Here is a 22,888-nt window from a genome sequence, read left to right on the forward strand (position 1 = left end):
AAAAACTGTTTAAATAGTTTCCTCAGTAAAATGAAAAAATAAACCTAGAGAAGCTGTTGTCATCCTTTTGATGGGCTTCTGTACTTGCTGATGCACACTACCAATTCATGTTTATGCAGTATCTGTATTTATAGCCTAAGAACTGCCCAAGATAACTCTGGAGAAAAGCAATATAGTGCATCCTCAAGGCTGCAGTATGAAACAGCATTTATTTCAGTTAATAAATGTCATGTTTAAATAACTGTTCATTAAAAAGCACATTACGTCAACAAAAAAAGGAAATTAAAAAAACAATCCAGGCTGGGTATGGTGGCTCACACCTGTAATCCCAACACTTTGGAAGGCCCAGGAGGGAGGATTACCTGAGCCCAAAAGTTTGAGATCACCCTAGGCAACATGGCAAGACCCCATCTCTACAAAAAATAAAAAAATTAGCCAGCCATGGTGGCACTCACGTGTAGTCCCAGCAGGGAGGCTGAAGTGGGAGGATGGCTTGAGCCCAGGAAGTGGAGGCTGCAGTGAGCCATGATTGTGCCACTGCACTCCAGCCTTGGCTACAGATCAAGACTCTGTCTCACAGAAAGAGACCAGAGGAGAGAGGGATAGGGAAGAGGGGAGACAGAAGAGCAAAGGGGGAAAGGGGACAGGAAGGGAGAGGGAGAGGAAAGAAAAAAGAAAACAAGCCCCACTTAACAGTAGCATCAAAAAGAATAAAGTACTTAGGAATAAAACCTAAGACTTACAACCTGAAAAGTAGAAAACACTGCTGAAAGAAATTTAAAGACGACACAGATAAGAAAGGTGTCTTGGGTTCATGAATTGAAAGACTGAATATTGCTAAGATGTCTATACCACCCAAAGCATTCAACACAATCCCTATCAAAATCCCAATGACTTTTCTTCTTTAGCAAATAAAAAATTAGCTGGGCATGGTGGCTCATGTCTGTAATCCCAGCACTTTGGGAAGCCAAGGCGGGAGGATCGTTGGAGGCCAAGGTGGGATAATCGCTTGAGCTCAGGAGTTCCAGAACAGCCCCGGCAACACAGCGAGACCTGACTCTAGAAAAAAATCAAAACATTAGCCAGGCATGGTGAAACGCGTCAATGGTCTCAGCTATGCCGGAGACTGAGGCAGGCAGAATGCCTGAGCCCAATAGGTTGAGGCTTCAGTGAGTCATCCATGTTTGTGCCACTGCATTCCAGCCTGGGTAACAGCGCAAAACTTTGTCTTAAAAACAAAACAAACACAAAAAAAGAATGGAAAAGTTTGTCCCTAAAAATTCACATGGAATCTCAGGCAAGCCCAGACAGCCAAAACAGTTTTGAAAAAGAACAAAGTTGAAGGATTCACACTTCACAATTTCAAAGCATATAACAAAGCTAAAGTATTTAAAACAGTATAGGTTGGGGATAACGACAAAAAAGACCAATGAAACAAAATGGAACCCAGAAATAAACCCTCATATATATGGCCAAATTATCTTCCACAGGTGCTAAGACCACTTGGGGGGAAAAAATGGTCTCTTCAACAAGTGGTGCTGGGAAGAGTGGATATCCACATGCAAAAGAATGAAGTTGAACCCTTATCTTACATTATATACAAAAATTAACTCAAAATGAATTAAAGACCTTAGCATAAGACCTAAAATGATAAAACTTCTAAAAGAAAACATAAGGGAAAAGCTTCACAGACTTGGTGATTATTGCTTAGATATGATGCCAAAAAACACAGGCAACAAAAGCAAAAATAAACAAATGGCACTACATCAAACTTTAAAACTTTGTGTATCAAAGGACACAATCAACAGACAACCTACAGAATGAGAGAAAATATTTGCAAATCATATATCCAGTAAGAGGATAACATCCAGAATATATAAATAACTCCTACAACTCAACCATAAAAAATTAAATAACCTGATGAAAAAATGGGCAATGGACTTGAAATGACATTTCTCCAAACATTATATATAAATGGCCAACAAGCATATGAAAAGATGTTTAACATCATTAATCATCAGAGAAATCCAAACCAAATCACAATGAAATATCAACTAATACTGATTAGGATGGCTACTATCAAGCAAAAAAAAAATTACAAGTGTTGCGAGTATGTGTAGAAACTGGAACCCATGTGCACTGTTGGTGGGACTGTGAAATGGCACAATCACTTTTGGAAAACAATATGGAGATTCCTCAAAACATTAAAAGAACTACCATATGACCCACAATTGCACTTCCGGTATATATTCAAAATAATTGAAACCAAGGTCTTAAAGATACTTGCAAACCCATGTTCAAAGCAGCATCATTCACAATTGCCAAGTAGTAGAAGCTACCCAAGTGTCCAACAAAATGTGATACATACATACAACAGACTATTATTCAGCTTTTAAAAGGAAGGAAATCCTATCACATGCTACAACATGGATGAACTTTCAGAACATTATGCTAACTGAAATAAGCCTGTCACAAAAAAAAAAAAAAAGACCTCAATGGTTCCACTTATATGAGTCATCTTAAGTAGACATTCACAGAAACAAAGTAGAATTGGTGGCTACCAGGGACTAGAGAGAGAGAAAAAAAGAGTAGTTGTTATTTAACGGGTATAAAGTTCCGACTTCACAAGATGAAAAAGTTCGAGAAAGCTGTTTCACAATAGTGTGGACATACTTAACCCTACTAAATTGTATACTTAAAAATGATTATAATGGTAAATTTTATGGTTTTACAATTAAATTTTAAATTCACTTAAAACTGAAGTTGTATTAAAGAAAGTACTACTCTAGAAAGTAGACGTTTTCAAGTTATATATTAAAACAATTATGCATCAGAAAACAACACACAACCAATGAAACACAAATAGGGAATAAAATCAACTACTAATCAACTACTTGTGTGCCTACAGTCCCAGCTACTTGGAAGGCTGAGGCAGGAGGACTGCTTGAGCCCAGGAATTTGAGGCTGCAGTGAGCTATCAACACACTACTGCACTATAGGCTGGGTGTCAGAGTGAGACCCTGTCTCTAAAAGAAGTTTCTTAAATTGTTTTTAAAATTAACTACCGGCCAGACATGGTGGCTCACGCCTGTAATCCCAGCACTTTGGGAGGCTGAGGTGGGCGGATCACTTGAGGTCAGGAGTTCAGGACCAGCCTGGCCTATATGGTGAAACCCCCATCTCTACTAAAATACAAAAATTAGCCAGATGTTGTGGTGGGCGCCTGTAGTCCCAGCTACTTGGGGGGACTGAGGCAGGAGAATCACTTGAACCCAGGAGACAGAGGTTACAGTAAGCTGAGATCGCACCACTGCACTCCAGCCTGGGTGACAGAGTGAGACTCCATCTCCAACAACAACAACAACAACAAAAATCAACTATTAAATCAGCACTTTTACTTTATAGTTTCCTATGAGTTTTAAAAACTAAGTCTTTCAGGAAAAACTATCTTCAGGCATTTTTAAAAACATTCAAGAGCTAAAATATATAAATTATTTCAATGTGTGAAAACAGGAAAAACCACATTAAAGAGTCTTAAAATGATATAATTATAACTATATATACCAGTTTGCCTATGATAGTGCCCGTTTAAGCCTATTGGCTAAGCCTAATTATTAATTTCACTCAAAAACATCCCTGTTCAGACAATAAATTATATGGTCATCACAGATAAAAGGGAAGACTCGATATTTTCACTAAGAAATTCATCACCAATTTTTTCCACAAGCAAGTACTATTACAAGCCTGATCAGAAATAGCATCCAAGTACACATCTGCTCCTGGGCAGACCTTACAGGCATCTCAAACTCAAATCTCCATGGGAGGGAGATAAGTTACGTAAACAAGGGAAGCCAAGATAAGAGGGAAGACAGGAGAGACTATCTGCCTATCTAAAAACACTCAAATTATTTTCTTTAAGCACTGCTGATTTAATCCATTACACCACCAGCAGCTGCCAGTTTACAATCTCTGCTACGCAAGCCCTCGATTGAGTTTAAAGACAACCGTCAAAGTATCTCTCTGGTTTCTCCATTCACCTGACTGTTACCATAGAGAATACAGGTATTCCCACTCTGGCCTGCCGTGTGCAGTGTTTTCTCCTATCAGAATCCAAACCACCTACCAGTCGCCATACCTCAATCACCCCTGAACATTCCTCTAACCAGCTCACTATCTATATAAAGATTAATGTGTTAAACTAAGCATATTCTAATAGAAGTCTATTGGTAGTCACAAAGGATAGTATTGGAATCAGCTGATTTCTTTTATCTATAATTACAGTGAGCAAAGTAATTTTTAATGTTAAACTAAAAAATACTGGGAAAACTTGTTTCTACTTTCTGTGGTTTGCTTATCAAATTAATCCTACAATTTTGACCCCATTACACAGTTCTCAAGGTACACAGAATGACTCAAAATGAACTAAGGATATCATGCCTAGTATGCAATTAGTCCACAGCTTGCAAACTTAAAGCCCATGGGCCAAGTCTTGTTCTTAAAGGTGGCTGGTTTAAAATGTGTCAGTATCATCAAAAACAAGAAGAGTCTGAGAAACAGTCATAGTCAAGAGGAATCTAATGAGAAATGGTGACTAAATATAATATGGAGTCTTGGATGGGATCTTAGAACAGAAAAAGGACATTACAAAAAACTAAGGAAATGTGAATAACCTATAGACAACTTTAGTATCATTACTCAATCATTAATTGTAACAAATGTACCATACTAACATAAGATTTTAATAATAGTGGAAACTAGACATAGGGTAGGTACATGGGAACTCTCAGTATGATGTTTGAAATTTTTTTGTCAATCTAAAACCATAGGCTGGGTTCACACCTGTAATCCCAGAACTTTGGGAGACCAAGGTGGGCAGATCTTGAGCTCAGGAGATCAAGACCAGTCTGGACAACCTGTCAAAACCCAGTCTCCACAAAAAAATAATTAGCTGGGCATGGTGGCACATGCCCGTAGACCCAGCTACTTGGGAGGCTGAGGTAGGAGGATGGCTTGAACCCAAGAGGTGGAGGTTGCAGTAAGCCAAAATCACGCCACTGCATTCCAACCTGGGTGACAGAGCCAGATCCTGTCTCCAAAAAAAAAAAAAAAAAAAAAAAAAACCTATCCTAAAATAGGTTATAGGTTATTTTTTAAATGTACATACACATGCGTGCACACACGTTTGAATGATGTGACTGTGTGTATTTATTTCCATGAAAATATCAATTAGTCCCAACATTTAAGATAAGAAATTATCACACAATCCAGATTTACAAGTTTTCTTGGGACAAAATAAGGCAGGGAGGGGCACACAGATTTGAACTTGCCAGCCGTGGCCCTTTATTTTCCTACAGCCAACACCAGTTTACCAGCTGCCTCCTTTAAAAACAGGGAATCCAGTTTGTCAGAATCGTGCTACAAACTATCTTACCTACCTGGCGGGGGCTCCAACTATTTGCAAGTAAAAATATACATTTCAATTCATGTGCTATTAGCTAAGAGTAAACCCTAAAGGAATATGGTAGCTCAAATCAACGAAAAGCAGCTTATACCTATCATCTATTGTTCAATGGTCACAAGTAACAGAATAGAACTTTCGACACTAAGAGGTCCATATTCACCTTACTATTTATTAAACACAAATAAACTCCCTTCTCTTCCCCAAATAAATCTGGTGCTCTTACCCTTAAAGCAGGTTTAAAATGAGTTTAACAAAAATACCTAGGAGATTTTTTAAATACTTTGCAGGATAAACTTGAATTATTAAAGAAAGAAAACAGTAGCAGCCAGAAATCTTTAGCACACAAATCTGACAAGTAGCAAAATCTTCTAAGGAAAAAGCATTAAATGGACCAGTATGTATTCCTAAAAATAATCAGTCAAAATTAATGATCAATTCCCAATTATCCATGCTGGTCGGGCATAGTGGCTCATGCCTGTTATCTCAGCACTTTGGGAAACTGGAGCAGGCAGATCGCTTGAGGTCCAGGAGTTCAAGACCAGCCTGGGCAACATGGCAAAATCTGCTCTACCAAAAATACAAAAATTAGCAGGGTGTGGTGGGACATGCCTGTAGTGGGTCAAGATCACATTACTGCACTCCCGCCCAGGCAACAGAGGGAGATCCTGTCTCTCAAAAAAATCCACGCTAAAAAACTGTACCAATAATCCCAACTCTCTCAAACGTGGCTCTCAAAGAGACCGCTCACTCCCTGATCCAGGACAACTCCCAGCAGCAAAAGTGAGTAGGCACGGACTCTGCAGGATGGGAGTGGGGACCAAGGTCTCCGAGGACAGTCTCTTTCATATTGGATTGTATTTGGTAAATTTGTGGTTTAAAGACTCCCCTTTGAGGACTCAAGATTTGCCTGTCCTAGATTCCCTAATACATGTTATAAATTGCAAGCTTCTTTAAAATTAATTGTAATTAACACAGAAATTGAAAAACAAAAAAAAAAGAGCATCATACAAATCAAGGAAACACATTATAAAGGAAAATACGTGTGATTGTAAAAAAAATCTGATTTACAAAATAATCACAATTTCACCTTCAACAAACTGCAAACAATTTTTTCATACAGGCCAAGAGAAACAATCAGAATTTAAGTGCTTACACTTTGTAAACATCTGCAAACTCAAATATAAGTAAACAAATCACTGGCATCAAGTTGGTCAGGAGGTACTACGACACTTTACAGTATTGCAATCACGGGCCTAATGCTTAAAGAATGCTTACACAGTCTGTTCTGGCAGAGAGAACAGAGGCACGAAGAGGGGGTTACGGGGAGTGTAAGCAATGGATAAGGGGACTCAGAAAACCAACGATTCTGTCTACATTTTAAAGTTTTAAAATTAGCCCTAATCTCCTTCAGAGTAGGTCTACAGAGGTTTTATTCAAACTCAAGTATACGCCTTTATTACTAGATTTGTTGTATATTTTTATTAACAAAGTCACAAAATTCTACCGTTCTACTTCAGTCATTCTGCCATACATTCTATCATAATTGGTTATTTCCAAGTTTTAAGAGGATTTAAGTCTAAGACAATTTGAGCAACATAGTAAGGTAAATGGGTTATAAACCAGAGAACAAAACAAATATCCATGAGACCATAATGATGCAAATAACATAAAAGAAAAAGAAATAAAATAGAATAAAAAATAAGGCCAGGCGCGGTGGCTGACACCTGTAATCCTAGCACTTTGGGAGGCCGAGGAGGGCAGATCACTTGAGGTCAGGAGTTCAAGACCAGACTGGCCAACATAGTGAAACCGTCTCTACTAAAAATACAAAAATTAGCCAAGCGTGGCGGTGCGCGCCTGTAATCACACCTACTCAGGAGTCTGAGGTACAAGAATCACTTGAACCCAGAAGCAGAGGCTGCAGTGACCTGACATCACACCACTGCACTCCAGCCTGGGTGACAGAGTGAGACTCTGTCTCAAATTAGATAAATAAATAAATTCATAAAAAGTAAACAAATAAAGAAATGGGGTAGAGGAGGGAAAGTTCTTCCTTACAGTTGAATTCCAATTAATAACTGTAAAAGAAATGATGAGAATCTTTTTTAAAAATCACCATTTGGCCAACACCACAGTAGCAACTGATTCAGACAAAAAAAGAATCATCAACAAATGTTAAACTCAGCAAGCAAAAGTATGATGAGAAATAGGATATTTGCAGAGTCACAAAGTATCTCCCCACAAAACACATATCAATGAAAAATAGGAAAATAGTTAACTTTATAGTGGAGAAACAGGTAAACACCATCTTAACTAATCACAGGACACCTCCTTTCCAGTAATAAAACAATAGTAACGTCACATGCCACCTGATATGATGCACTGAAAAGGGCACATCATCACTTCTGTGGTATTCTTGCAAAAAATATATCACTTAAGTTTAATCACGAGAAATGATAGACAAATCCAAACATTCTACAAAATAACCACTGGTTTTTCAAACTCATCAGGGTTGGAAAGATAAAAACAGAGGATCTGGCCCAGATTAGAGGTAACTAAAAAAGCATGGCTGCCTGGGGAACATAGTGAGAGACCCTGTCTCCACAAAAAATTTAAAAATTACCTACAAAGAAAATTTTAAAGTTAGCCAGGTGTGGTGGTGGCCCATGCCTATAGTCCTAGCTACTTGAGAGGCTGAGGCAGGAGGACTGCGTTAAGTCCCAGAGTTCAAGGTTATAGTGAGTTATCATTGTGCCACCGCACTCCGGCCTGGGCAACAGAACAAGATCCTACCACTATTTTTAAAAAAAAAAAAAAAAAAAAGCAGCAGCAGCAGCATGACAACTCAACGCAACTGGGATCCTGGACTGAATCCTGGACAAAAGGGTATTAGTGGACAACTGGAGAAATTTAAATAAACTCTGTATATTAAGCAATAATCAATGTTAATTTCTTGGTTTTGATAAGATGATTATGTAAATGTAACCATTAACATTTAGGGAAGCTGGGTGCAACATATACAGAAATTCTTTGTGCTATTTTTGTAAACTTTTTTTAAGGTCAAATTATTTCAAAATGAAAAGTAAAATTTAAAAATAAATAAGAGTAGGTCAGGTGCAGCGGCTCAGGCTTGTAATCCCAACACTTTGGGAGGCCAAGCCGGGTGGATCACCTGAGGTCCGGAGTTCGAGACCAGCCTGGCCAAAATGGTGAAACCCCATCTCTACTAAAAATACAAAAATTAGGTGGTCGTGGTGTCACACGCCTGTAGTCCCAGGTACTTGGGAGGCTGAGGCAGGAGAATCACTTGAACCCGGGAGGCAGAGGTTGTAGTGAGTCGAGATCACGCCACTGCACTCCAGTCTAGGTGACAAGAGACTCCGCCTCAAAAAAAATTAAAAATTAAAAATTAAATAGAGTATAGGATTAGGAACAAATGCCAGTATATAAACTGATAAGCAAAACCTGGAATGAGCAGACTTTTACTGTAAAGGGCCAAATCATAAACAGTTTATGCTTTGGAAGCTAGTCTGTCCCAACTACTCATCTCTGCTGTTATAGTACAAAGACAGCCACAGATAATAAGTATGGCTGTCTTTCAATAAAAACAGGGGTGGCTGGATTTGGCATGCAGGCTATACTTTACTGATCCTTGAACTAAACAAAAAAATGTTCATCTTTAAGAAAGGTACTATTTGGCAATGGTATAACAGGTAATACTTACTCTTACATGTAATCAAAATGTTTCCAGTTTTATCACATGAAATAAAATTTCATGTTATTACATGCTACTTTCAGAATTCTTTATCATACACTGTGTGCCTAGGACCATTAAAAGAGCACATATAACATTTTAATAAAGACAAGAGCTATATTTAGTATAGCTAAAGGATGTACTCAACTAAGTAACTTTCCTCACATTCCAAAATAAATTTAGTTCAGCATGAAAACACAAACGCAAAGAAAGTAATCATTTTGGCATTCCCCCTCAACTCCTTTTTTCTTTTTTGTTTTTGTTTTTGAGACAGGGGTCTCTCATTTCCATTGCCCAGGATGGTATACAGTGGCATTATCACGGCCCACTGCAGCCTCAACTTCCTGGGCTCAGATGATCCTCCCACCTCAGCCTCCTGGGTAGCTAGGACTACAGGCATGCGCAACCACATTCAGCTACTTTTTCGTATTTGTAGTAGAAATGGCGTTTTGCCATGTTGCCCAGGCCGGTCTTAAACTCCAAGACTCAACAGATCCACTCACCTTGGCCTCCCAACGTGCTGAGAGGTGTAAACCACCGTACCCAATCCCAATTTTCAAATCTAACTTTTACTTTACCTACCAATTTGTGGTCTAGAGGAAAAAAAGCCAAAAACTTTCTCCTCTATTTAATCATATTTTGAAACTAGTTAAACTGCTTCTAGTTTTCTGTGAGCAGCCTTTGAACACACATGCTGACTGAAGTAGCATAATCTAATCATTAACTGGTTACTTTCAGAAAATCTGGCCAGTTACACCAATCAAGGTATAAAATGAGTAAAAGCATCTGGCTCGAAATTTGTATATGGCTTCTTTTCTTTTTTTTTTGAGACGGAGTCTTGCTCTGTCGCCCAGGCTGGAGTGCAGTGGCGCGATCTCAGCTCACTGCAACCTACGCCTCCCAGGTTCACGCCATTCTCCTGCTTCAGCCTCCCAAGTGGCTGGGACTATAGGTGCTCTCCACTACGCCCGGCTAATTTTTTGTATTCTTTAGCAGAGACGGGGTTTCACCGTGTTAGCCAGGATGGTCTCGATCTCCGGACCTTGTGATCCGCCCGCCTCAGCCTCCTAAAGTGTTGGGATTACAGGCGTGAGCCACCGCGCCCGGCCGTATATGGTTTCTTTAGTTTAACAGTATACAAACTTTAGATAAAAGTGGCTGAGTGTAATGGCTCAGATGTGTAATCCCAAAACTCTAGGAGGCCAAAGCAGGAGAATCACTTGAGGCCAGGAGTTTAAGACCAGCCTGGGCAACACAGCAAGACCCTATTTCTACAAAAAAATAAAAATAATAAAATAAGTAAGGTTTAATTACATCATTTACAAACTTCATTAAATTGATTCAGAAAGAACTACCAGATTTGGATGCCAAAAATAAATAAATATTAGACTTTCTTTTACCCAAGAATAAGTTGTAAGAGAGGACTAAAGATAAAATCATTTAAAATTTTAAATGAAATAAATGGCATGATATTATAAACACATATAAACATTATACACATTTTTTAAAGATCAAGAGCCTAAATTAATTGTAATTAGCCTGTGTGGGTTATTTTTATCATGGTGGCTCACCCTGAGCAATATGAACTCCTGCCCAGAGTTCAGGAGAATTTTCTCACTCCATTGCTAGATATAATGTTGAAGATGATCATTCAGACTGAGAGCACTCAAAGGAAGATGATACAGACCATCAGTAAGATGGTGCCTTCAACAGGCCACAACTTACCCTAAGGTGTTGCCTGCCAGCCTGCCCAGAGTCTCAGAACCTGAGAGAAACCACGGGGAGTCGCTTGTCCTACCAGGCCTTGACGTCCTCCCTGCCCCCGAGTTGCTGTTCAACTTTGACCTGGGGGAAAACAAGAGGTAAATTTTTGAAGACCAACATTACAACCCGGTTATTTCAAATTGCATTGCTTAATTTGGAAATGATCTATAAAATCATTTCAGTTAAAGAGTAGATGTGACTTGATACTTACTAAACATGTACTATCAATCTTCTGATAGCTGCTTCTGTTAAGTGATAATCAGCTACTCTGCTACTTTTAATGTTACTACTTTGGCTGTGAATCACTGCTTGCATAAAAATTAAAATTAAACTAGAAAGTAATAGTTTCACTGTTTTAAAAGCATATAATTTTCTGTGATGCTTTAAGTTGAGGGTTACCAAAATCAAAACACAGGTTTAATATAATACCTAAGAGCTAAATACATATTAAATAGAAAGGACATAATATCTTACCCATCATTATTATCAGGTTTACCCAATTCCAATCTGTCTGGCTGTACTGAAAAACCAATCCTGCAAACTCTACCATCCTAAAAGCAAAGAAAACAGAAAAAATTCTCCAAGTAAAAATATGTATTAAAATTTGAATTTATTCAATAGATTCTGTGCCCATCACTGTCAGTCAATTCAGAAGACAACAAATAAACTCCCTTCCAAAAGGTGCTCACACCTGAGATGGGGAAATATGACATACATACACTGTCAAGAAACCAGCAGAAAATAATTTACAACATCTCGATCTGACACAATTCAAACTAAGAAAATGACCGGATTTAGGAGCCTCCCCCATTCTGTTACTAATTAGTTTTACACTCTGGCAAATCATGTAAGCTTTCTCTGGGCCAGAGGAGGAAAGAGAACTGGGAGATCTTCAAGATAACTCTTTCAAGTAACTGCTATTTTCCTGTTATAAAGGAAGAAACACAATGATGCACAATTCTATTTTAACTGTTTATTTTTCATTTCTCTGAGAGTGAATAATTTACCTCAAGAAGAAAGGCAGCATGATTTGGTCCCACCACACACTGTTTAATAGTAGCCTGTTCCAATACATTCAAAGGGGGGTGGCTGAGAGATTAAAAAAAAGAAAAAGTAAGTAAAACTATTTTTTAAATGGTAAATACGTCATAGGGTTTATTCTTAAAATCAATTAGAAAAAAAAAAGTTGGCAACACCTGTTTTTTAAACTAATATTTACTTTAAAGCAATAATTTAAAAATATCTCCATAATCATTTATATTTCCCTGTATGCCAGATTAAAAAAAAAAAAAGCATGAATGTAATTTATAATTCAAATAAGCCCAACTCATAAAAAGCTGATAGATTAAAAGATTCTTAAAGTCTAACAATCACATTAATCTTAATCATATCAGGCTGCTGCCTAAATATGAGTTTTTTCTTAATAAAGAAAAATTGTTCTTTGTCAGAAGATTTAAATATTTTAAAACTCTTACCTGTTTAAATTATATTTGTTCAGCTTCTCAGAAACTTCCCGTAACCTTTAAAACAAAACAAAACATTAACAAATCACATGGACAGATCTTTTGTAAACAAATAATTCTGACAGGTACTTGTACTATTATTTTGGTAATTTCCAATAGTAGCACACAAAACAATTGCTATGGTAAGAATGTTTTTCATATTCTAGAATGTTTTTCATATTCTTTCATTTTTGTCCCAAAAAGATCACAAGCAGACTCTGCAATTTCCTTCCCTCACCACCCCATTTGCAACCTCAGTAACAATGATAATCGTATTAATCCCATTTTCTCATTAATCCCAGGTGAGAAAACTGAAGCTTCTAGAGTTTATAGAAAAGGTAGCATAAAGTTGTTGGTACCTGAACCAATGCCCAACCAAAGGCTCATTTGTTTAAAAAAAACAAAACAAAAACTGTTATCCATGCCAAGAGATTCTTGAGTGCACATGGATATCATGAAATGAAAATAGAAAGCCTAATTGACTTAATGCATCATCTCAAGTTCTTGAACGGTCTTATAACACAATACTGAACAAACCAGAGCACCAATGTCCTTATCTATATAAAGTAAGAACAACACCTCCCATTTCTAATAGCATTTAAAACAGTATTGAACAGATTTAGAAAAATCTCAAAGGGCTACATAACAAAGAGATATTAACTTGTATTTTCTGTTACGATTTTATTGTTTCTCTTAAGAAAACAGTCTTGAATATAAAACACTGTAATAGCTAAACTAAACTAGGTACTTTGTCAACCTAAGGAAGTCATTTTACAATGTAAAGATATAATCAAATGTAGATTTTAAGAGTTCAATTCTATTATCAAAAAAATAAAAACACTGCCTGATCTGATCTTTTAAAATTTTTTTCAGAAATAATCCTTGTAAAAGCTGAGAATTGTAGAAAGCAATGGGAAAAATTAGAACATTAAATCAATAGAAAAGTCCACGAATTCTGCTCTCTAAAGAGTGACAAAAATGAATAAAATCAAATTTCAATCATTTGTACTAACAGATAAAAATGTTATACATACTCCAAAAATAAATGACATTAAAGCCAGTTTAGGACTTAAAAACTGCCACAAAGCATATATAATCTATGGGAAAATAACCTAATTATTCCAGTAAGAGATTCAATTAGGAGTCAGCTGTTCTTTAACTTTATCCTGTGAGTTCTATCCTCCTAGTGAAGGGCGTCTTTCAAAGGTGCACAGTAACTGTCTCATATTGAATTGCATTCAGTATCTAAAGTAACTTTCTTTTTTTCTGAGTCTTGCTCTGTTGCCCAGGCTGGAGTGCAATGGTGTGATCTCCGCTCATTGCAACCTCCATTTCCTGGGTTCAAGCGATTCTCATGCCTCAGCCTCCCGAGTAAGCTGGAATTACAGGCACCTGCCACCACACCGGCTAATTTTTGTATTTTAGTACAGATGCGGTTTCGTCATTTTGGCCAGGCTGGTCTCAAACTCCTGACTGCAATAGATCCACCCAACTCGGCCTCCCAAAGCACTGAGATTACACGCATGAGCCACCACGCCCAGCCTAAAGTGACTTTCAAATGCGGCCATATTTTATTTCTCTGTGAAGAAGTAGATACTTACTGGTGACCTTATTCTCACTCCTAAAGAACAGTATCTGATCATGTGTGATTTGGCCCCCAATAAAATACATTTTCATTTTTGTAGCCCAGTTTTGCATTTACTGCCATTAACAAAACATGTTTTCATTGGTTCAAGAAAGTTAAGCTTTTTCAAAGAATTCCAGTTTGCCCATTTACAGAGCACACTTCTGTGTTCCAAGATAAAACACCTTAAGAGTAATGTACTGTGGAACCCATGAGCTCTGAGAGAAGGCTGACTAGAAAATAGGGAGAAGATAAACAACAGTGGGTTTGCTCTGGAAAGTAACAGCAGCCTTTAGAAGACCTTAAGAAGCAGAAGGAGCTCTCACTTTCTTGGGTCCACATTTACTATAAGTAATCACAGTAGTGACACTTTCAGAAGATAACCTGTTCACTGGCATGCAACTAAACTCATTCATTTCCATTCCTTTGTTAGTAGCTCAAAAGTGCCTCCAGAGCTTTCACAAAATATATAGTATTGGTAGAGAAAAAAAATTGTCAAGGCCTTTTTCAAAACTGGACAATGCCTCAGAATAAGAATTAAATGTTGTTTCCATGGCTCCAAATATTCCAGGCAATTATTTGTAAAACTAAAATAAGCCTTGAGGATATCAGAATGCTAAAAGATATTTGAACTCAAGAACTCTAATTTCAGGCTATCGGGAGAGACAGCACAAATGGTTACTGCTATCAATTAAATTTTCTAATCTTAAAAGTCCTGGTGAGACCCCTAACCACATCTGAAATACATGTCTGAAATGCACATCAATTTGTATGGGAAACAATGCCACCGAACAGCAAGAAATCTGGGGTTTACTCCCAGCTCATCTACTACTACCTGGACTCACTAAAAGTCCACTAGGTCTCAAGTTCTCATCTATGTGAGAAAGAACTCTTTTAGTCATCTCTGGTTCTGAAAATTCTTATTCCTGAAATTCTGTTTTTTTGTCTCTTTTGAGACTGGGTCTCACTCTGTCGCCCAGGCTGGAGTACAGTGGTGCAATCACAGCTCACTACAACCTCATCTTCCCAGGCTCAATCTAGCTTCCTGCCTCAGCCTCCTGAGTAAATGGAACTACAGCCTGTAGCTAATTTTTCTATTTTTTGCAGAGATAGCATTTTAGCATGTTGCCCAGGCTGTACTCCTGGGCTCAACGGATCCACTCGTCTTGGCCTCCCAAAGTGCTGGGATTACAGGCATGGGCCACAGTGCCCAGCCTCAGTCCTGAAATGCTTATGAATATATGAAAAGCAAGTGTATCAATGGAAGATATATATGTAATGTTTACAAAGAAATATTCAATTTTTATCGTACCCATTTGAAACTTTCAAATGATTTTATACAGACATTTAGAATGCTTCCCCAAATATCAAATTTTTAAAAACTCTTAAATTCAGTCCATAGATTTACATAAAATGTATCATCCTTTCAAATCTCAAGACAGTTATCATGACTAAACTGGGCCCTACAAATTAGTTTACATGAATCCAGATAACAGTAACAAATAAATCTTCACCGCCAAAAAAAGTAAGCTATATTTAAGAAGTATTTATTTATCTTTTACATTATAGAGTCCTCAGTAGACAGGCAAATCACAGAATCACTGCAGGCCTGTGATAACATTCGTTTAAATTTGCTAACTTATCCATGCTGTTCCCTTCCTTTAGCCAAAAAAAAATGAAGTTTTTTTAGTTTGCTAATTATTCTATATAATAGAGATTCGCCTACTTTAAAGGATCTTCATACAATGTTTACAATAGGCAATACTACATAGGCAATATTAACAAAAGTTTACTCTCTCTTTAAAACAAAAAGAAACTCACACTGAAGCTCACCAAATTCCATTTCAGAATAAATTTTTACATGTGGTTATGATGAAAAACAATTTTAAGAGTACAGCATAATATTAGCAAATAACCTCATTGGCCAGGCACAGTGGCTCATGCCTATAATCCCAGCACTTTGGGAGGCCGAGATGGGCGGATCACCTGAGGTCAGGAGTTCAAGACGAGCCTGACCAATATGGCAAAGCCTCGTTTCTACTAAAAATACAAAAATTAGCTGGGCACGGTGGTGCATGCCTGTAGTCCCAGCTACCCAGGAGGCTAAGGCAGGAGAATCACTTGAACCCGGGAGGCAGAGAGCCAGGATCAGTGAGCCGAGATCGTGCCATTGCACTCCAGCCTGGGTGACAGAGCAAGACTCCATCTCAAAAATAATAATAATAATAATCAAATAACAAAAACAAAGAAAATAACCTCATAATAGCATTTAATCTCATTCAAGGACCGACAGGTGAACTTTGGTGAGGTGGTTGTAACACACAATGAATAAGTTAGCAAAAAGCTTCTGACAATCCTTAGTACTCTACACTTCTATTCTCTACGTTTATTCTATATTCTGATTAAATAAACTATTTCATTTCTTTAAATGTATAGATCATTTTACAGATCTAGAGGCTGAAATTTTTCTTTAAAGTAACAAAGTAAGGTAACAGCAAATTGATGTTAATTAACAGAGACAGGAAAACAGTGTAACGGTACTTGGTAGAAGCTAACATATTTCATTGCTATACTTGAAATCCCCTATAAGTTCAAGCTCATTCTCCCCAAATTTAACATTACAATTTCAAAGGTTATTTATCTTTTCACTGATCCTCAACTGGCAACAGCACTAAGTGCAGGTTCTTCAGTTTCATAATTCTCTGCCTACCTCTGTCATATATCTGAATGTTCAAATACCCCTAAACCGGACTAACCCTGACGGATCCTTTCTTGCTGAATTTCTAAAGCCAAAAAAAAAAAAGGTATAGTTAAATCCTTCAAAGGCTTCAATTCTCAAAGACAGAAAGATATTTCTGACATCACATTCTCTACAAGGTGATGGTTTCCATATACCTGGAACTGTTAAACAAGGTACATCCACTCATGTTTCGTGACTCTCAGCAATCACCTTAATGGCAAAGGTGGCATCATCTGCCACCAGTGCATTTCCTCCAGTCTCATTCCACTTATTTCCCACCCAGATCAAATGCCACCTCCTCCATGAATCTTTCCTAGTAATTTCCTTCCTACAGAAGTCTACAAATTCTCCCATACCTAGTCATTTGTGTTTCTATCTGAACTGTCTTCACAGACTCTAAGCTAAGACAGAATACAACTTGCCAAGTCTTTCCTTACCCCTCTGCTTTTATGGATACAGTTCCAACAATGAAAAAAGTACATTACTGGTACATAACTCATTTCAGAGGTAGAAAATGTTCCTGATCTTAATCTCAACAAAACTAACTCTCCAGGTCTTCCATCTCAAATTAAACATGTGAACAGTGTGAATATACAGATTTAAGATAGTTGCCCATATAACTCTTAAAAGATCACTTACCATGGAAGGAAAAAAAAACACTAATCATCATTTCCTAACAATCATATTAGGAAACTGCCTTTAAAGTGACCCCACTCCACCCCAACTCTGGATATCCACTCATGGAATAAAACTTTTACATACCTGTATAATTTTATTTTGAAGTAAAGGGCTTAATAATTCATGCAAAGAACCAATAGATACAGTCAGTGAAGGTTACCTAAAACACTAAATCACAGACTCCTGCAGAAAAAGTCTTAAAATCCACCTCTTGTCATCCATGTCAGAGAAAGCAGGTATTGCCAAAACAAAAATGCAGTACACTTAAAAAATCTGTGACCAGCTATATTCTGGTAGAAAAAGAAATACTGTAAGAATATTTCTGGCATTTCTCCAATGGCAAACTGTCTAAATCTAAAAGCCTACGTCTTGGAGTGGTGATCTTGCCTACATGTTTTTTCGTTTTGGAGCAACTACTGTGTACTACATATATGGTAGAGACGAGCACCTCTCTAACAAGACAACGTATCTCTAACCACAGAACATGGTCCACAGTTAAATATATCATGCACTTTCTTAAGTATAGAGGCAGTCAGTCCTCAATTTTTACACAGTTCTTTTACGCAACTTTTGCACCATACCATAAACACTGCCACTTCTTAAACGCTTCTTCTCATGCCAACTGTTTCATGTTATCACTGATATCAATAAATTTCACACTATCACGTGGGGTGGTCCCACCTGCCAGCCACTATACCTGAGGGAAAAGGCTATATAAACTTTGGACCCTTTCTGACGATCATTTACTGGTGCCAATATCTAGAAGGCACATCCCCACTCCAGCCCCACCCCCAGCAAACTGACATCCTGGGCTAGTTTATTCAATGCAAAGGGTATCCCAACCCCAAATCCCTTTCCACACAGTCCTGGAGGAAGCCAATGGCGAACCACCTAAGGCAAGTTCACAGGGGAGCCCAAAGGAGATCTTTGTTATAAGACCTCCTATACCAACTGAGTCTTCAGCTCATGTTGCATCATGGATTTGTTTCTGGGTGAAGGGAGCAATGCCTTTCCCCCTATGCACTCTGTATTACAACAAACATTAGGAGCTACCTTGGCCTATGAGGTTGGGAATGGCAAACAGCCAGGAAGGATTATTCCTATAGCCTTAGAAGTATCCTTTCCCCCAGATGAATTACAATCTCACACAAATATATACACTCCACTGGGGCTGGGGCTACCATAAAGAGTCACACTAGCCTTCTGTTTGCCTCAGCCCAAGCAAGAAGCACCAACCAGTGAGGAAGGAGTCTCTTCATCTGTGTATGAAAAACTTGCTCGTTATATGCCTGAAAGTTGAATTAGACACTCGATTTTCAGACACATTTTTAAAAATCCATTTTTCAATGCTTGTATCTGAATTTAACCCTGATCTTCGGTACTCCAACTCTAGGATTTCATGGAACAGTAAACGTGAAGTGAGGGTAGGAAAATGAGAGATGCAATATAATTATTTTGACAACACACACAGAAAAAAAATCACTATGTTTTCACATCAAAAAATGTAGGAAGGCCATAATCTTAGAATAAATAAATATAAATTTAGCTATATTTAAAACTCCCCATTTGGTCCTTAATTTTTCTCATCTCACAGTTGACCAAAGGAGACTTAAGAGTTTAACAATGAGGAACCAATGAGTAAGACTCTTGTGATGGCCACACAGGAACTAAAAATGTTACCAGGAACAAAAGAATTTAGGCTTCAAGAAAGCGAAGACCATATATGTTCATTTCTTTCTAGCTCTTACAGGAGGGTTTCTGTTTTTGTTTTTTTCTCAAGGAACACAGTCCTGCTCTGTCACCCAGACAGAGTGGTGGTGCAGTGGTCTAAGCATAGCTCACTGCAGCCTCAAACTCCTGGGTTCAAGAGATCCTCCTGCCTCAGCCTCCTGAGTAGCTGGGATTACAAGCGCATGTCACCACACCAGGCTAATTTTTATTTCTTGTAGAGACAAGGGTGGGGTGGGTGGGCATAGGGCGGAAGTGTCTTGCTATGTTGCACAGGCTGGTCTCAAACTCCTGGCTTCAAACGATCCTATCTGCCTTGGGCTGCCGAAGCCCTGGTATTACTGGTGTCAGCCATCATGCCCAGCCTAGGAGGGTTTTCTCTGAAAGTAAATCAGAACCTTTGGTTGTGGTGGAAAATGCATATAATATTCTTTAACACAGTTTCCTCAGCAGCTTCCTTTCTTCACCTCTTATAAGGTTTGATTCTCAAACTTGTTAAATCTCAGGACCACCTTATACTCTTAAAAACTATCGAGGACCCCAAAAATCTTTTGTTTATGTGGGCTACATCTGTTGATAACACTAAAGCTAACCAATAAAATTTCTGAATATTTAAAAAATAAACTAATTACATATTGACATAAATTACCTTCCTGTAAAAAATGTTCCCAAAAATATTTGACAGGCAGAGTTCTTTCACATTTTTGCAAACCTCTTTATTATCAGGCTTCATATAAATTAGATTCTCTGATCTGCTTCTGCCTTTATCTATCACAGTATATTGTTTTGGTATATAAAGTATATGAAGAAAAGCTGGCCCTTGATAGAAAAGTTAGAGAAAAGTGAGGTATATTTTAATATCCTTTCCAGATAACCACAGGCATTATTTCTTTGAGATTATACCAAAACTCCGCAAATGATTTCTTAAAGGTTGAGAGCAATGTGGAAATCTGAAACCTATTAATGAACTTTGAATAACTCGAACATGATTTTGTCATTTGGACCAGCATACACTGGTCATTTGGAAAACACTGATTTACTGACTGACACAGATACTCAAAAATCACATTTGCTAATGTTACTGTCAATCTACAGTGTCAAACTCACAGCGATGGGTACAAGTTTCCCAAAATTCTAAAATTTGCTTGAAAGCTCAAATTTATCACTATAAACAAAGACCTTCGTTGTTTTCCTCAAGGTAACAGGCTTGCTTACTCATTTTCAAGAAAATGTCTATTAAATATCCAAGTCTGAATAACCATTATTTGTCAGTCAGTCTCAAATAAAAATTGTTTCCATGAAAAAAGGGGCTTGTTCAGTGTGCAACTCAAACAAATGCCAAAGTGCTTTTAAAACGATCTTATGCTCAAAAGTAAAGATTTAATAAAGTTAATAACTTCTGTTTCATCAAGGATATTTTGAAGTGAAACTGGCTTTTTCCCCTACAAGTACAAGAAAAGCAAAGAATACAATGACAACTAGTTGTCCAGTTTGGTGCCACTGTTTTGATTTCTGCCAAAAAGCCAGTATTTTAGCCACCACTGCTTTTAAACCACAGCACAGATGTCAAAATGGTGAAAAAGCCTCCGTTTTATTATAAAGACAGTTTTGACCTCAGAGCCCCGTAAGAATCTTGGAGGTTCACAGACCACACTCTGAGAACTGCCATACTCTAAATGACAGTGCCATTAAAGTGACCAATATTAAATCGACATTGGGGGGAAAATGAATAATAGTTCATTCTTCTTACTAAAACAGCCACAAATGCCAACCAAAATAACCTCCTACTTATATGCCTTTTAAATGCTTCTCAAATTATGGATATTCTTTTTAGTCTCCCTCTGTCGCCCAGGCTGGAGTGCAATGCTGCAGTATCAGCTCACCGCAGCCTCCGCCTCCTGGGTTCTATCAATTCTCCTGCCTCAGCCTTCTAAGTGGCTGGTATTACAAGCACACACCACCACACCTGGCTAATTTTTTAGAGATGGAGTTTCGCCATGTTGGCCAGGCTGGTCTCAAACAAACTCCTGACCTCAGGTGATCCACCCACCTTGACCTCCCAGGGATATTCTTTTCAACCGATAGATAAATTTATGGGGTGCATGCATACAACGTGTACATGTACACAACGTGTATACGTGTATACATGTATACAATGTGTAATAATCAAATCAGCATAATTGGGATTTCACCTCAAACATTTATCATTTGTGCTAAGAAGATTCCAAATCTTCTCAAGCTATTTTGAAATATACAACAAATTATTGATAACTATAGTCACCACACCGTGCTACTGAACACTAGAACTTATTCCTTCTTAACTGTATTTTTGTACCCGTTAACCAATCTGTCTTCATCCTACCTTCCCCACTACCTTTCCTAGTCTTTAGTAAACACCATTCGTTCTACTCTACACCACTATGAGATCAACTTTTTTTCGCTCCCATATATGAATGAGAACATGCAGTTTCTGTCTTCCTGTGCCTGGCTTATTTCACTTAATATAATGTCTTCCTGGCTCATCCATGTTGTTGCAAATGACAAGATTTCATTATTTTTTATGGCTAAACAGTATCCCACTGTATATATACACTACATTTTAAAACTCCAGTCATCTGCTGAGGGGACACTTAAGTTGATTCCCTATCTTGGCTACTGTGACTAGTGCTGTGATAAACATCTCTTAAATATACTGATTTCAATTCTTTTGGACATATACCCAGCAGTAGGATTGTTGGATCATATGGTGGTTCTATTTTTTAGTTTTTTGAGGATCCTCCATGCTGTTTTCCATAATGGCTGTACTAACTTACATTCCCACCAACAGTATATGAGAGTTCTCATTTCTCCACATTAAATTACGGATATCCTTTTCTCTTAAAAAAAAAAAGACAAGGTCTTACTATGTTGCTCAGGCCTCAAACTCCTAGACTCAAGTGATCCTCCCACCTCAGTCTCCCCAGTAGCTGAGACTATGGATGCATTCCACCATGACCAGCATTCGATATTCTTTGATGCTACATCAAAACTCGGCAAGTCATAGTTTCTCAAAAACTAATTACAATGTTAAATCTGAAACCCTATCAATGAATTTTTCACACAGTTATAAAAAATCTGTTGGTGTAATCCTGTACTTTGAATACATTGCCTATGCCTGATTCCGTGTGTGTGTGTGTGTGTGTGTGTGTTTTTTTTTTAAAGACAGAGTCACAGAGTCTCGCTCTGTCGCCCAGGCTGGAGTGCAGTGGCACGATCTCAGCTCACTGCAACCTCTGCCTCCCGGGTTCAAGCGATTCTCCTGCCTCAGCCTCCTGAGTAGCTGGGATTACATGCACCCACCACCATGCCTGGCTAATTTTTGTATTGTTAGTAGAGACGGGGTTTCACCTTGTTGGCTAGGCTGGTCTCCAACTCCTGACCTCATGATCTATCCGGCTCGTCCTCCCAAAGTGCTGGGATCACAGGTGTGAGCCACTGCGCCCGGCCTCTGAATCTGTTCAGATTATAAAATGGTGTAGCAGCTGGGTATGATGGCTCATGCCTGTAATCCTAGCAACTCAGGAGGCTGAGCAGAAGGATCTCTTGAGTCCGGGAGTTTGAGGTAAAAGTGAGCTATGATCGCCACACTGCACTCCAG

General features: G+C 38.1%; 1 protein-coding gene across 9 annotated transcripts in view; it reads right to left on the minus strand.

Moving 5' to 3' along the window:
- UBR5 (ubiquitin protein ligase E3 component n-recognin 5) overlaps positions 1 to 22,888 on the minus strand; it is a 154,453-nt gene that overhangs the window by 91,022 nt on the left and 40,543 nt on the right. For all 9 annotated transcript variants that reach the window (XR_002523917.2, XR_002523918.2, XM_017962206.3 and 6 more), the window contains exons 2-5: positions 12,455 to 12,499; positions 11,987 to 12,068; positions 11,454 to 11,530; positions 10,941 to 11,060 (exon numbers count right to left, since the gene is read on the minus strand). Coding sequence is in view for 7 of the 9 variants with exons in the window: in XM_017962206.3 (XP_017817695.2) it covers positions 10,941 to 11,060; positions 11,454 to 11,530; positions 11,987 to 12,068; positions 12,455 to 12,499 (324 nt within the window). In the remaining 2 variants the exon portion in view is untranslated. The remainder of the gene's footprint in view (positions 1 to 10,940; positions 11,061 to 11,453; positions 11,531 to 11,986; positions 12,069 to 12,454; positions 12,500 to 22,888) is intronic.

Source organism: Papio anubis, chromosome 8, assembly GCF_008728515.1.
Source record: "Papio anubis isolate 15944 chromosome 8, Panubis1.0, whole genome shotgun sequence".
Taxonomy (NCBI): Eukaryota; Metazoa; Chordata; class Mammalia; order Primates; family Cercopithecidae; genus Papio; species Papio anubis.